A 15,991-nucleotide genomic window follows, 5' to 3' on the forward strand; every position below is an offset into this window, starting at 1 on the left:
TCACATATAGATTAACATGGAGATTTTTTTAAACAGCCACTCTGAAGTAATAGAAATAGCCCCATCTGAAATTCCCTACCCTATTTTCTGCCTGTAGGTTGAAACATATTAAAAACCTTGTTTTCAGTTTTTCTAGAAATGTCATGAAATAATATTTTTCTACTGTAAAAATCCTTTTCAGACTTGTCTCCTTTGGAAGATGGATTAGATTGAAGAAAAAGGACTTTCTTATTAGTCTCCTCAATGGATGGGAGATGGTCTAGAGATTATGTAACTGAAAATTTTAAAAATGAATGCTAACGAAAAAATTTTTAAGGACTTTATTACAGAAAAGTTAAGCATGAGTGTCCCACAGAGCTCCGTCCAAGGACCTTTTCTCTTTTACCTCTGTTGTATTTCACTGGTGATCTCGTCAGCTCCATGGACTCAATGATCATCTCCATGCTGAGGATTCTCAAATCATTCAAATCTAGTGTCTCTGCTGACCTTTAGTCTTATATCTCCAATTGCCTAACAGATATCTCGAATTGGATGTCCTATGGACGTCTTAAACTCACCATGTCCAAAAGTGATCTCATTATCTTTCTCCCTACACCCACTCCTCTTCCAGACCTCCCTGGTCTTCTCCGTCTTCCAGGCTCCATCCTCAGTTCTTTACCGTATCTCACTCTCCATATCCAATCTGTTGCCAAGGCCTGTCAATTTTAGCTTTGCATCATCTCTTGCATATGCCCCCTTCTCTCCTCTGATGCGGCCACCCTTATGGTACAGGCTCTTATCTTCTCATGCCTGGACTGTTGCAATAGCTGCAGATGAGTTTGGTATTCAGAGTCCTTCACAACCTAGCCTTACCCTACCTTTTCCATCTTCTTACCCCTTATCTCTGTCATATATTCTTCAGTCCAGTGACACTGGCCTCTTTGTTGTTCAAACAAGGCATTTCTCAGCATTTTCACTGGCTGTCCCTCATGCCTGCAATGCTCTCCTTCCTTATCTCCCATTTCCTGGCTTCACTGTCTTCAAGTCACAACTAAAATCTTACCTTTTACAAGAAGCCCTTCCCAATCTGTCTTAATTCTAATGCAGGGGTGGGGAACCTATGGCCTTGAGGCCACATGTGGCCCTCTAGGCCCTCAAGTGCAGCCCTTTGACTGAATCCAAGTTGGACTCAATCAAAAGCCCACACCCAAGGACCTAGAAAGTCACATGAAGCCTTAAGGCCACAGGCTCCCCACCCCCTGTTCTAGTGCTTTCCCTCATTGGCTGTTTCCTATTTATCCTCTATAGCTTCTTTGTACATGGTGCATGTTGTTTCTCCTCTTAGATTGTGACCTCCTAAAGGGTAGGGCTGTTTTTTGCCTTTCTTTGTATAGCGCCAGTCCCAAAGCCCATTGGCCTGGAACTCTCTCCTCACTAGTGGAGATGAATGCCCGGCCCTCCATGAAGAGTATAGTGGTGTTGGCCAGGATGGGAGAGTTCCTCCAGTCTCCTTCAACCTTCTCGGGGACTCTTCAAGCATTGAGTTGCTCCAGATGCTTCCAGCTCCTAATTTCAAGAGGGAAGATGGAAGAGGCCAATCTCACTTCAGGTTGCTGAAGGAAAAGATTTTAGGAAGACATGAAAGGAGATGGCAGTCTCCACCATGTTTCTATCTCCAGCTCACTACAAGGGGAACTTCCCCTTGGGGGAGATCTAGGTCTCACTCTTGTGAGAGTCCCTCTCTCCATTATCTCACTCCCAACGGGAGAGCTCCTTTTTCCTATATTGTCTGGTATATATTCTTTTCTGTATACTTTCTCAGCTTCGCTATTCAATTTGGATAAATGTGTTTCCTTAGCTAAATGCTAAGTTATCATTATGGAACTGACATTTATGGGAAAGGGATCAAACTTAGGATATAAAGCTCAGGGTCCTCCCTCTCACCCAGACATAGTGATCCTTAATTGGACTGACCCTAATCACCTATTAGTAGTTAGATTAATTATGGTGGCCAGAGGCCAGCAGTTAGACTAAAAATTTGTAAGAGACCAGATAGACATAATTCCAGTACAGTACTCCCTCTTTCTGAGGGAAGCAGAGTGCCCTCTGGCCCCATTCAGATAGGGTTAAGATATAGATTAGGGGAAGACGACCTTCTGATCTCCCAGAGAACATTTAAGGGGAATAGTCAGGAAGGAAACGAATAGTGACCATTGTTCTTTAATGTTAACTCCACATGGTACTTAACATATAACCTCTTTGTTATGTGTGTTCTTCAGTTGTACCCCATTATTCATGACCCTATTTGGGATTTTCTTCACAAAAATACTGGAGTGGTTCGCGGCTTCCTTCTCTAGCTCATTTTACAGATGAGGAAACCAAGTCAAACAGCTAATAAATGGTAGGTCAGATTTGAACTCAGAAAGTGAGTCTTCCTAACTCTAGACCCAGCACTCTCTCCGCTAGCTGACCCACACTAGGTAAATGCTAGCAATGAAGTGTGAAATGATGAGGAGGGTTGATCTACCTGACCACAAGGTAGACCATGGTTCTAGATTTTACAACATTCTAAATCCCTACCTCTGCTTCCCCTTCTGTGAAATGGAAAGGAAGTTAGAGAGGAGAAGGAGGCTTGATCTCTGTATTATAGATGTGCTTTCGCTTAAAGAAAAATGTCTTACTATCTTTTGATTTTACATCACACTAGCTGTGTGACTCTGGGCAAGTTCCCTAACCCTATTTGCTACAATTTCCTCCTCTGTAAAATGAGCTGGAGAAGGAAAAGCAAACCCCTCCAGTATCTTTGCCCAGAAAATCCCAAATGGGGACATCAAGAGTCAGACAGGAAGGGGCAGCTAGGTGGCACAGGGAATAGAGGGCTGGGCCCAACTTATGTTCCTGAGTCCAAATCTGCCCTCAGACCCTTAATAACTGTGTGACTGTGGGTGAGTCACTTAGCCCTGGTTGCCTCAGCTTTTTCATCTGAAAAATGAGCTGGAGAAGGAAATGGCAAAACACTCCAGTATCTGCCAAGAAAACCCCAAATGGGCTCCCAAAGGGTCAGGCATGACCGCAAAGACTACACAACAACAATCCAGGTGGGTAAATGACTTACCCCAAGCCACAACGCTAGCACAGAGCAGAACTAGGATTCGAACTCAGGTCCTCAAACTCCAGAGCCAGAGCTCTTGCCATCTAAACCATGGGGATTTGTCCAACCCCCACAGGGCCACGCCTTGGCAGAGCCGGGAGTAGGAGCCGGGTCTCTCATGCTCCAGGAGTCTGGCCTAGCCATTCTTAGAAGAGGACTGAGCCAGGGGAGCTGCCAGCCAGGTAGGAGCCTTCCTCCTCTAGGCCACGCCTCTGAGCCCTGAACAAGGCTGCTGGAGCCTGCGGGCCTGGAGCAGCTCTTGGACTACAATTCCCATAATGCAACCTGAGGGAAGGTTGGGCCGAGTCGCTGGAAACTGACCTTTGGGAGGAGAAGTGGTTTTGCACTGTTTTCCTGGCCGGGCTGGAGATGAACAGGATGGTCCGAGCTGCAGCCGTGCCAGTGGTGGCCAGAGGTCAGCAATTGGACAGCCACCATGGTCAGGGGCTGGGGGAGTGAGGATTGCTGGGGCCTGGCATCCCTCGATCAATAGGTGGGCCCTGTCCAGGCCCCTCCAGCTTCCGGGGAATCTGGCTGAGGGCAGCGCTTTACCTGCCCGCCCCCTTCTTGGAGCAGAAGCCAGGTGGGTGTGCCGCTGCTGTGTGTGGGCTTTGGGAGCGGGGGAAGGGCGGGCAGGGGCTGCCACCAGAGTCCCCATCTACTGGTTCCGCAGGCCTACAGCAAACTTCTGGGCGGGGGACGGGATGAGGCACACACCTGCCTTCCCAGGTGGGGGCTTCCGGGTCCTCCTCGAGATGAACAGCTCCCCCAAACTGAGGATCCTAGGATCAGTCTTTGGCCTGGTTTAGGATTGTGGGATTCTGGCTTCTCACAAAAGTGAGAATCATAGGATTTAGAATTGGAAGGGACTTTAGAGGTCAATTCTAGACCAACCCCCTCATTTTATTGATGCGGAAATTAAGGTTTGTAAGAGGAAGTGACTTTCTCAAGGTCACACACGTAACAAGTAAGAAAGTGAACATCTGAACTCCAGTAATTCAAACTTCATACTGTTTTCTTTGTGAAGAAGGCAATGGTAAACCACTCTGGTATCTCTGCCAAGAAAACCCCATATTCAGTGCAGTTTCCACCAGTGGCCAGCATGGCATGCATCTTCAAGCTACTCCCCATCTCCTCCTCTCAACCACAGTCCCATTAAAAGAATAGGGGGAGAAGCTCCTGGGAGCCTGGGACTTAAGGGCTACCCTCACTCCCAGGAATACCAGAGTGCCCTAGAATCCATTCAGAAAAAGCCAGCTCCCTTTGTCAATGAAGGGAATGCTCCTCCCAGAGAAGGAGGCAGGGCCACAGTCCGGGGGCTGAGCAGGCATGCCAGTTCTGATTCCCTGCACCCCAGCCCAGAGCCTCACCCTGGAAGCCACTCTGCCCTGCCCCACCTTTCTTACACACATTCACCCTCTAGCGCTCCCCAGCCAAGCCACCCTTCCTGTTAGTCTGGGACTGGCCTCTTTCTCCATTCCTTGCTAAGGATCACTTTCCCCTTGTACAGAATGAGGTAACTAGACTAGATTTCCTTTAGTTCTAAAAGCTGATGTTTCATAGGAGAGAGAAAGCCTTTTGACAAGCCAGCACTGAGGCCCTCCATTATCTTTTGCGTGAGTTCCTACACTGTAACATCCCTTCTAACAAAAAAAGATGTATTCTGGAAACTTTGTTGCCAAAGGTAGAAAGAACTTAGGAAAGGGTACATCCTGGGCGTGAGGATACTCCTTTGTGCCCTGGCAAGACGTTGCTTCCCTCTCTTCTGAAGATGGGTTGGATTAAATGATATTCAAGGTCCATCCTCAGTCAGGAATTTGGGGAGTCTTGGAGTTGAGCCCCAAAGCCCAAAGGTATGTGTGTGTAGTGGTGTGGAAGAGCAGGGGAGAGAATGTCTCTACGTCATTCTTACCAGGCTAGAAATACTTATGGGAAGTGACAAGAGGGAAATCCACCCATGATTATGAAGAGACTGTTCATGTAACCTATTGAGTAGCATGAGGGGTGGGGAAGGAAGGAGAAAATGGGGGGAAGGGGTGGTGCAGGAAAGCACTGAGTTCTCCCAGAAGAGAGTTAGCCTTTGAGCCATCAGGACCCATCGGGCACTCCAACCCTTGAGCCTCAGAAAGGCTTTAACCTTAGGGATTTTATCTCTTTATTGTGGCTGGGGCTCTCTCTCTCTCTCACTCTCTGTCTCCCTCTCTCTGTCCCTGTTTCTCTCTTTCTCCTTATCTCTGTCTCTCTGCCTCTCTATCTATCTATCTCTCTCGGTTTCCCTGTTTCTCTCCCTGTGTCTCTGTCATAAAATGTTCCCTATCCTCAAGGAGCTTACTTCCTACTGCTCCTTCAGAGAATCAATGACTGTGCCTGGATCACAGAGTATGTTGGAAGTAGTATGAGATAGAGCGGCAGCACATTGTAAAAGGGGAAGGCTTCTTGGAGGAGATAGTATTTGAACTAGGTCTTTTATTTTTAAGTTTATCTTATTTTAATTTGTCTTTTGATTTTACATCTCATTTATTTTTCAGCTATATCCTTCCTTACTATGAAAGAATAGGATGGGGGAGGTATGGGTGAAAAAGAGCTGGTGGCTTTTTACTGGGCACAGTGTGCCATCTCTTGTAATAAATATTTTTAAAGAGTTAAGGAGAAAACCCCCAATATGCTGACTCTGATTGATAGCCTATATAATATTCCTGGCCCATAGTCACCATGTCTGCAATGAAGAGAAAGTAGTTTGAAGTGAATCTTGAAGGACCAGTAGGTTCAATAAATAGAAATAGAGTGAGGATGGACATTCCAAGAATAAGGAAGGGAAAGAGAGCATCTGATGGGCTCTAATGGTAATGTTTCCAGGCAAGTCATCACCAGTAGTCGTATGAGGGGGAAATATTTGCTCTCAGGCTCCCCTAATGCTCTGGGAATCCTCCTACCTATGACATTCTAGAAAGGAGATGGGCAGCTCCTTCATGGAATCAATTTTTGACAAGCAGGTTAGTAACAAGTAGATGTAGTACTGGGTATCATTTCCTCTACCTTGTCAAATAAAACTTTCCTATTAATCTTTCCTTCTCTTGAACAATAAACAACGAACAATTTAGAAAGGACAAACCACTCTAGTGTTTTTGCCAAGAAAACCCCACAGGAGGGGGGTGCCAGTGGGGGTCACAAAGAATTGAATCCTTGAACAAAGCTCATTATAATATGAGTATTTTATTTTATTGATGATTAGCTCTAGATTATCTGCTCTAATGGAGGGAAATAGAGGCATGAAGTAGACAAATGTACATTTAGGGGGAGGGGAAAGCTACATATGTAAGCTGAGAGGGCCCTTAGAACCCAAATTATCAGAGCTTAAGCAGGCCCCTAGAACATAGCTCATAGAATGTCAGAGCTGGAAGGGACTTTAGAACATAGAAGGTCAGGGCTAGAATTTGCCTTACAACATAAAATGTCAGAGCTTGGAGGAACTTTAGAACATAGACGGTCAGAACTGGGAGAGTCCTTGAGATCAGATTCAGTCACCTCACTTTATTGATGAGGGAACTGAGACCCTGAGAAGTGAGTGGGTGGAAGGGCATAGACTGGAGCACAGTCCTGACCTCATTGGACCACATCTCAACAGCTCCAATTGAACCATCTCCCAACACAGGTCTCTGATGGTTTTTTCTCTTGTGGGTTTGTGGGAACAGGTTAAAGCAGGGTTATGGCTGCTGACGTGCACAAGAAGAAAGGCTGGGAAGCCACCAATGGTACCTTGGTCCCCTCAGATGGACAGAGCTCAGAGCGGTCAGAGAGCCCGACTCCAGGACTGGCCCAGGGAACAGAACCAGGTAAGGCAGGTGCAGGCAGATGACAAGCCCCCATCAGTGACAGCCCAACAGATGGTGCTCTGGGAGACCCTAATTCCAACCAGTTCCTCCTGTGACTTCTCAGCTCTGTGCAGGACATAGAGCCTTGAAATAATCATATTTTTATATTAACTAATGTCTGTATCACACATTAAAAAAAAGTTCTCTCCTTATCACTACCCAGCGAGGGAGGTAGTGTGAATACGATTATCTCTACCTTGTAGATGAAAAAACGGAGGTTTCAGAGATGTGAATCCATTGGCCAGAGTCCCCCAGCTAGTAAGGAACAGTTCTTCTGCCCCCAAGGTCCACACCCCTTTGCACTGAATTACGATGTTTCTCATTCTGAGGGGAAGGGAAGGTCCCAGAGGCAGACCTCATCTGCTTCCTTCTCCCAGCTCTTCCTTTGCTCTCCTCATGGTACAGAAGCAGCCTCAGGGTCACCAGGAAACCTCTAGACTTGCCTAAAGGGAGCAGGGTGGCACTTGGGCTTTCTGTGTCAGACTTTAGACCTGAAGAAATCCAGGATTCCAGAGAAACCCAGCTCAGCACCCCAGGGACATGCAAATGGTTAATGCCAGCAGAAGGATGGCTTCTCTTCCTGTGGGGGAAGATTTCCTGTAGACTTAGGGGACCCAGGCATACCCCACCTCCTCCACTGAGATAACAGACTGATCAGGCATGCAGACAGGGACTTCCCCAGACGGAACTTTGGGGGAGGGGCATCATGACTGTGGAATGGAATAGGTCATCATCTCTTTGTCTCTTTCACCTCCTCCTTTGAGAGGCAAAAAGGAGGCACAGTGGTTTGAGTTCGTAAAGGGACAGGAAATAGCCATTCCTCTCCGGACATAAGGAAAATCACTTGAATCTTTAAAAAAAATTCACTGCCTCAAGCACAGAATAAGGGAGGCAGAGCTAAACGACGTTTCATATGAAAAAGATCTGGTGATTTTAGTGGGCTGCAAGCTCAGTCTATGTCAGTGGCTGACAAGGTAGCCATAAAAGCTAATCCAGCCTTAAGCAGCATTAACACTAAGGCTAGCATTTAGGTAGAACTTGCTTCGCTAAGTGCTTTACAAATGTTTCATTTGATTGTCACAACAGTCCTGGGAAGTATGTGCTATTTGTTATTCCCATTTTACAGGTGAGGATACTGAGGCAAACAGGTTCAGTGATTTGCCCAGATATTAGCTAGCAAATATCTGAGGTTGGACCCAGCGTTCTATTCATGGTAGCACCTCGCTGCTTTGACGTAGCATATTACATAAAGGCAGAGCATCTAACACAGGGACGTTTTAGGGTACCCCCATCTTCTGCCTCGGTTACAGCACATCAGTTCTAGGTACTCAGTCCTAGGAAGGGGATTCCAGGATAATGAGGGAACTGAAAGTGAAATCATGCATGAATTGGCTGAAGAACCTGCTAGAACCTTTAGCCTAAAGAAGAGGAGGTGACCCAGGCAAGGCTATGCCAGCTGACTTGGAGTATCTGAAAGGCTATCATCTATGAGCTACTTTTGCATCCTGCCTGAGAGGCAATAATGGGTAGCAGTTGATCTGTGGAAAATTTCCTCATCATGAGGGCTATCTCGAAGGGGAACTCACTGCGTTTGAAGGCTCTTATAGGAGAGCTTCTTACTCAGCTTCTCACTAAATTAGATGCCTTCCGAGGTCCCTTCTAGATCTGAGATTCTGTGACCAGGTAAAGTTCTTTTCCATCCTACCTTGTGTCTCAGTCTCACCACATGTGCAGTGGCGGCAACAGTATATTTTTAGAATGAGGAGGTGAGCCCTGCACCCCACTAATGGGTCAGCTGCTAGAGAGAACATAGATAAGGTAAATTCTGCCCCAAATCCTGTATCTTAAAGCCAACTGTCTCCCTTGTCATCCTCTGTGGCCTATCAGAGGTCATCCTTAATTCCATCTGCCCCTTGAGGGGGTAGATAGAGAGTAAACAGTGAATGTTGAGAAGAAATGTATGAAATGTTTTTCAGTCACCTCTCAGTTATCCATACTGATGGAGAATAGGTTACGGCTAATGCCAAAGTGTGGGCAATCAGAGTTTTACCCAAGAGTCATGGAGTGATAAACTTAGAGCTAGAGATCCCTTAGAGCTCATTTGGTTCAACCCTCTCATTTTGCAGTTGAGGAAACCGAGGCCTGTCCAAGGGTACACAGCTAGTAAATTGCAGAGGTGGAACTCAAAACTAGGTCTTGGGGTTCCTTCCACTAGATCCTGGTGTCTCTGGCTGGTTTAGGAAAGCACCAGAGATAGGACTGAGTGTTGGTCTGGTTGTGGGTTTGTTTGGCAAGGGAAGCCCAAAATATCTCCTTTGCTGTTCTCTTTTGACAATGATCTCCTGAGATTCCCTAGGCATAGGCTGATTAACAAGGGGCTGAAAAGCTGCACAGGAGCAACTGTCTGATGAGGGCACCAGTCCTGTGATTGTGGTTCAACCACAGTGTAGATAATGAAGGGTTGGCTGAATGAAGATGTGTCCCCCCCTAAAAGTATGACTTTTTGGTTGGCAGGGGCCGGCCAGGAAGGTGCCATGTTCGTTCATGCCCGTTCTTATGAGGACCTGACAGAGTCTGAGGATGGGGAAGCCACAGGGGGCAATCCTGAGGAAGGAACCAGTGTCCAGCCTCGGGCCACAGCGACGGACATGAGGCAGATCAGCAAAGACTTCAGTGAGCTGAGCACACAGTTGACGGGTGTGGCCCGGGACTTGGAAGAGGAGATGCGCCCAGAGCCTGAGGACTGTCCTGAGTCTTCAGGACCTGGAGAACGAAAGGCCTCAGAACCCCCAAGGGAAGGAGAGGCTGGGGAAGGGGATGAGGAGGATGCAACTGAAACATGGCGGCTGCACCAGAAGCATATCTTTGTGCTTAGTGAGGCAGGGAAGCCTGTTTACTCCCGTTATGGCTCAGAGGAGGCACTGTCCAGCACAATGGGGGTCATGGTGGCTTTGGTGTCCTTTCTGGAGGCTGACAAGAATGCTATTCGCTCCATACATGCAGGTAAGGCCCACCTGGGGAGGAGGGGATGAGACCCTGAGGGGCTACTGGGGGTGCCCTATGGAGAAGGCAGGAGCAGAGTTGGCCTCTCCCCAGTCCTCTGGAAGATCTCTGGTCAACCCCCAGGAGGCTGTGATAGGAAGCTTCCTCCTCCCATTTCTCCCTGGTTACCTTCCCTGATTCCCCTCTGGACACATTCAGTTTATATCATGCATCAGATTAGCCCTATGTACACAAGTCTGGACTAAGGACAAGTCAAGAAAGGGGGCTATTCTTGTGGACCCCATTTGATGGGGAATATGTAACCCTTACCTCCAGGAATCCTTCAGGCTAATGGGTAGACACAACCTACCCTCTACAGGTTTCCCTAATCTGTCAAGGAAGAAATGATCCCAACTCCTGGCACATTCTTTATCTAAGAGGCAGAAATAGTCCCTGCTTTCAGGGAGTCCCCAGTCTGAGTGGGAGACATAGGACCTATCCTTAGGAAACCCCTAATCTGAGGTGAAAAGTGTCCCCAGTCAGTACCTGGTCTTAGGGGGAGACAACCTCTGCCCTTAGTGTGCCTCTGATTTTGGGAAGAGACATGGATCCTGCCCTCAGGGAGTTTCCAGTCCAAGGGGACACTAGATCACATACACACAGATGCTTTTAGACCTGTAAATAAGGTGAGCAAGTAATAAGGAGATACAGAGGTGAGGGAGAGTGGGGATTAATCAGGAAAGTGCATTCAAGGTAAGGGGAAAGTCCTGGGCAGTCACCAAGGGAGATACTAGTGACCCCATGGCACATGGGAGGAAGAAGATGAGTTTCACAGAGGATAGAGGCAAGCCAAGGATCTCCAAGAACCCTGAAGGTCAGATGGAGAAGCCTTTTACACCAATACAGTCAACACTTATTAAACGTCACCCAAATGCTGAGTTTTGTGCTCAGGGCTGGGACAGAGATAAATAAAAACAGGCATTGCTTTTGTCTTCAAGGAGTTCACAGTCCAGTAGGAAAGTAAGACAGAAACAGATACTTTTTATACATGATAGCCTATCAGAGAGCCAGAAGAGTTCTCTGTGAGGTCCGAAGTCAATGCTGACCAGGACAGGAATCAGGGATGACTTCCTGGAGGAGGTGGTTTTTGAGTTGGGCTTTAACAAGCAGGTGGAAATTCAAGAGCCAAAGATGAGAAGGGGGGATTTTTCCATCTGGGGGCTACAAAGCACCCTTGAGCAGAAGAGACACCTCCCTCTCATCTGGCTGGTTCTTCTTTTCCTTGTCCCTCTACCAGATGGCTATAAGGTGGTGTTTGTCCGCCGGAGCCCCCTGGTGCTGGTGGCTGTGGCCCGCACACGCCAGTCAGAGCAGGAGATAGCCCAGGAGCTGTTATACATCTATTACCAGATCCTTAGTCTGCTCACCTGGACCCAGCTCAATCACATCTTTCAGCAGAAGCAGAATTATGACTTGCGGCGTCTGCTCTCGGGTTCGGAGCGCATCACCGACAACCTGCTGCAGCTCATGGCTCGTGACCCCAGCTTCCTGATGGGGGCCGCCCGCTGCCTGCCTCTGGCAGCTGGCGTGCGTGATGCTGTGAGCACCAGCCTACAGCAAGCCCGGGCCAAGAGCCTTGTCTTTTCCATCTTGCTATCCCGGAACCAGCTGGTGTCTCTGGTGCGGAAGAAGGACCAGTTCCTTCACCCCATCGACCTCCACCTTCTCTTCAACCTCATCAGTTCCTCTTCCTCCTTTCGAGAAGGAGAGGCCTGGACGCCCATCTGTCTCCCCAAATTCAACTCAGGGGGCTTCTTTCATGTACACATCTCCTACCTGGAGCCAGACACGGACCTGTGCCTGCTCCTGGTCTCCACTGACCGAGAGGACTTCTTCACAGTCTCAGACTGCCGCCGCCGTTTCCAAGAGCGGTTGAAAAAGCGTGGGGCCCATCACATGCTGAAGGAGGCCCTGCGCACCCCCTTCTACAGTGTGGCCCAAGTGGGCATCCCAGACCTTCGCCACTTTATCTACAAGTCCAAGAGCTCAGGGCTCTTCACCAGGTGAGAGGGCCCCCTCCCCATCAGATACTGCCAGACCATTGAAGGCATGGCCCCAGACCAGTGCTTCTGCCTTGGGATCACCAACAAGACGGGCTTTCACTGAGGTCTGAGATTGGGGGAGAAGGGACAAGGGAAGGCGGGATGAGGTGAGCCCATTAGGGGCTGCAGCTGAGACAGGACTCAATCGTAGGGCAGGATTTCCCAGCGTCAGTGTTGCATGTACCCCGGGGAGTATAATGATAGCCCCCATTTCTGTGTAACTTGAAGGCTTACAAAACACTTTTTTAAAAACAGCCACGAGAGGCACGTTGTGTAAGCAAGTATTATTATCCCCATTTTGTAGTATGAATGAAAAGACACTTGTTAAGCCTATTAATGTATAAAGCACTGGAAATACAAACAGAAAATTGAGACACAGGGGAGAGAATACTCAAGGGAGGGTTTAGCCATATGGAAGATGGCGAGACCCAGGAGTCCTTTAGGGTACAACTGCAGGCCAGACGGTAATGTATTGACCTACGCAGGGGAATGGCTCATCCAGGGCCTGAAGCCCGCATGTGACCCTCTAGGTCCTCAAGTGCGGCCCTTTGACTGAATCTAAACTTCACAGAACAAATCCCCTTTATAAAAGGATTTGTTCTGTAAAACTTGGACTCAGTCAAAAGGCCCCAGCTGTTTAAGTCATGTGTCCAATGTCACAAAACTAAAAAGTATCAGAACCAGGATTTTAACCATGGTCTCTAGACTCCAAAGTGGGTGGGATTTCTATTATCCTATGTTGCTTTTCTGCTCTTTCGGCATGTCCCACTGTGGGAAAGACAGTTCTAGGCAGTCAAGGCCTCGACGGCTTTGGAATGCAGACACCTGGGTTTCAGTCCTATCTCCAACACTTAGTAACTCAATGATTCTATGTATTTTTCTCCTCTCTGACCTGCCTTGTCTGCAAAATGGAAACAATCTCCCTTGGACTATCCATCTTCTAGCTTTCCACACCTTTCAGGTGTCCCAGAAGTGACCAGTTATTGCTGAAGGGGAGAGTACAGCCCACCATGGAGGGATGCTCTGGGTTCCCCACACTCCCTTGTTTCCTCCTTCCCCACCACAACCCCAGCATGCACACAATATGAACAGATTCAAACACACTGACTTTTCTGTCCCAGAGCTACAAACTAACAGAATTTGAGTCTGAGGAGGGGTGTTCTACCCTGGGAGACCCAGGAGTACCCACAGCCCCAGTCGCCTTAATCTGAGAGGAATAAGGAAAGAGCTAGAAAGCAAGATCTTCAATGAGGAGGAGAATGGGCAGGGAAAAGAGGAAGGGGGATGGGGGCGTGGCCGTCATGAAGGCAGCATTTCATACAAGTATAAGATTTATTATTATGATCACTAATAGCATTGATAGAGCGTTTGAAGGTTTTCAGAGCTCTTTTGGTAATCTCATTTGATCCCCACAACAACCCTGAGAGGTAAGTGTGTTACTATCCCCATTTTACAGATGTGGAATTTGAGGCCAAGAGAGGCCACTTAACTTTCATCTCTGAATGAAGTGTCCAAAATCTCCCTCCAATTCCCTTTGTGAATCTATCTTATTATAGCACCCTGCACAGCTAGACAGGTACTTGGTAAGTATTTGTGAAAATGAGGAAGACTGTAAGGCTTAAAGCTAGAAGAATCCTGAGAGATCATTTACTCTCAACCTCTCCTTCCGATAGGAGAAAACTGAGGTCCAGACTGGCCTAATGTCACACGGGCAATAAGGGACACCCAGTCTGAATGTAGAGCTATGGCCTCATCTTCAGGTAGGCCCCCTCTGACCCAGGAGGCATGCTCAGCAGAGGTAATGTAAAAAAATCAGTTTGTGCACTTGAAAGTGCTGTGTAAAAGTGAAAGATGTGGTGCTGGTGGTAATGTCTTGGGGAGCTTACATTTGGACAGAGGCTACAGGATACACACACAGTAGCTCTCATTTCTTCAGAATTTAAGGGTTCACAAAGGCTTTTCCTACAACTCTGTGAGGCAGACAGGACAAGGACAATTATTCCCATTTTAGAGATGATAAAAATGAGCCAAGGAGAGAAGGAGAGATTGGACCAAGGTCCTGCACTGAATAAACGTCAGGGGGAGAGTTTGAATTCAAATCTTTTTATTTCAGATAACGGTATGTCTTTCACCTTTCTTATACACACAGTCACGCACTCACACACTCAAACATACAAACACTTTGCCTTATGTGGCCTTCAGTAAGTCATTTAAACCCCCTGTGCCTCAGTTTCCTTCTCTGTAAAATGAGAGGGTTGGACTGGATGCATCTGGTCCTGTCTAGCTCTGGATCCATGATCCTATGAGTCTCATGTTTCCCCTCCTGTCTGCTTCTTCCCTAGCCCAGAGATCGAGGATCCATATGCAAGTGAGGAGGAACAGGAGCGGCTGTTGGGCCTTTATCAGTACCTACACAGCCGTGCCCACAATGCCTCCCACCCCCTCAAAACCATCTACTACACAGGACCCAATGAGAATCTTCTGGCTTTGGTAAGGGGCAGAGGGTAGGAGGTCCCTTCTCTCCTACTGCCAAGGACCCATTTGGCATGTGTTGTCAGTCTGGAGAGATCAGAGTGCCAGGGTTAAAGCTCTGTACTCTGGACTGTGCGTAGGGGAGAGATTGGGGCCAAACCTTCTGAGACTAGTCAGAGATTGGGGTGGAGGGAGAACAGTAGTGGTTGCCCTTGGGGGTACTAGATTTATAGGACCTGACTTTCTCATGAGTCTGACTCTATTTCCCTTCCCCAATTACTTAGGAACAGCTTCCCTCTCTCCCATATAGTGGAGTCCCTTTCCCTTGGAATTTCTGGAGGTGTAACCAGTCCTTCCCTCTCTTAGGTGACAGGAGCCTTTGAGCTGTATATGTGCTACAGCCCCTTGGGTACCAAGGCGTCCGCCATTAATGCTGTGCACAAGTTGATGCGATGGATCCGAAAAGAGGAGGACCGGCTATTCATTCTCACTCCTCTGACATACTGATGGACACTGAGGGCAGCTGGAACCCTTCCATCCCATGGAGGGCTGGACTGGTGGGGAGTATAGAGGGAGGCTGGGAGGGCTAGGGATCTTCTGGACTTAAGGGGACAATACCTGGATTTTGTGTTTGCATTAAAGAGTGGATGTCTGAAGCCATCACTGTCTGCTCCCAGTGCCCACAGGGCTCCCACAGGATCTTGCCACAGGCTGGATATGCCTTAAAAATGTTCCCTGCACTGGTTCCCCATCATGGAGCCAACCTCAACTTCCCTGCACTGTACACTTCTGTGTTCCATGCTCACTGTGTAGACATGCACACACATCTGCTCACATCAGCCCCCACCCCTCCCACAAGTACACCCACCCACTAATCCTGAACTGCACTGCATCCTTGTGCATGGGTACACACCTGCTGAGACACTGCATGTACCTGCTCATACCAGCCCTTGCCTGTCCCCACCAACAGCATATGCCTTACAATACTTACAATAAATGGCTATTCAATCATTAAGCACCTACTATGTACAAGGGACACATAATAGTATATATGTAGATACTCGTCCCTTGCAGTCTGCACCACCGACGGCAATCTGGCTTGCCAGCCACCTCTGGCCCCGGTCTACTTTTTGTAAGACCACTGAGTGAAGACTCATTCTTTTATCTTTAAAAATATTTATATTATTTTAAAATAAAGTTTTATTGTGTTACAAATGTGAAAAGCATCCTTAGCCCGCAGGCAAACCCTGGTCCCCACGGTGCGTCTATATGTACATGGACCTGACGACCATGGTAGCTTTCCTTTCTGTAGCACCTTGAGCTTTACCAAATGCTTCCCCAGCAACAGCCCTATGAGGCCAGTGAGGCACAGCCCATTTTATAGTGAAGAAGCCTGAGCATCAGAAATAGCAGAGCCTGAGGTCGCCTAGCTA

At 47.8% G+C, this 15,991-nt stretch overlaps 1 protein-coding gene and 1 long non-coding RNA gene across 4 annotated transcripts; one reads left to right on the forward strand and one right to left on the reverse strand.

The window, feature by feature from the left end:
- Positions 1 to 305: 305 nt before the first annotated feature.
- Positions 306 to 3,539, reverse strand: LOC140532256 (uncharacterized). Of its 2 annotated transcripts, none has more exons than XR_011976452.1 (2): positions 3,452 to 3,539; positions 306 to 1,545 (listed from the first exon to the last, which is right to left on the reverse strand). It is a non-coding gene; the product is annotated as an uncharacterized lncRNA (long non-coding RNA). The 2 variants fall into 2 exon arrangements; XR_011976451.1 differs by lacking the exon at positions 3,452 to 3,539 and adding an exon at positions 3,095 to 3,221.
- MON1A (MON1 homolog A, secretory trafficking associated) lies at positions 3,207 to 15,218 on the forward strand. Of its 2 annotated transcripts, none has more exons than XM_072650684.1 (6): positions 3,207 to 3,713; positions 6,823 to 6,963; positions 9,517 to 10,005; positions 11,282 to 12,047; positions 14,429 to 14,576; positions 14,925 to 15,218. In XM_072650684.1, the coding sequence occupies exons 2-6, from the start codon at positions 6,837 to 6,839 to the stop codon at positions 15,063 to 15,065; spliced, it is 1,671 nt and encodes a 556-aa protein (XP_072506785.1). In that variant the 5' UTR covers positions 3,207 to 3,713; positions 6,823 to 6,836; the 3' UTR covers positions 15,066 to 15,218. The 2 variants fall into 2 exon arrangements, with proteins under 2 accessions (XP_072506785.1, XP_072506788.1); XM_072650687.1 differs by having other exon boundaries at positions 3,411 to 3,545.
- Positions 15,219 to 15,991: the final 773 nt, after the last annotated feature.

The sequence above is a fragment of the Notamacropus eugenii genome, chromosome 1, assembly GCF_028372415.1.
Source record: "Notamacropus eugenii isolate mMacEug1 chromosome 1, mMacEug1.pri_v2, whole genome shotgun sequence".
NCBI classification, from domain to species: domain Eukaryota; kingdom Metazoa; phylum Chordata; class Mammalia; order Diprotodontia; family Macropodidae; genus Notamacropus; species Notamacropus eugenii.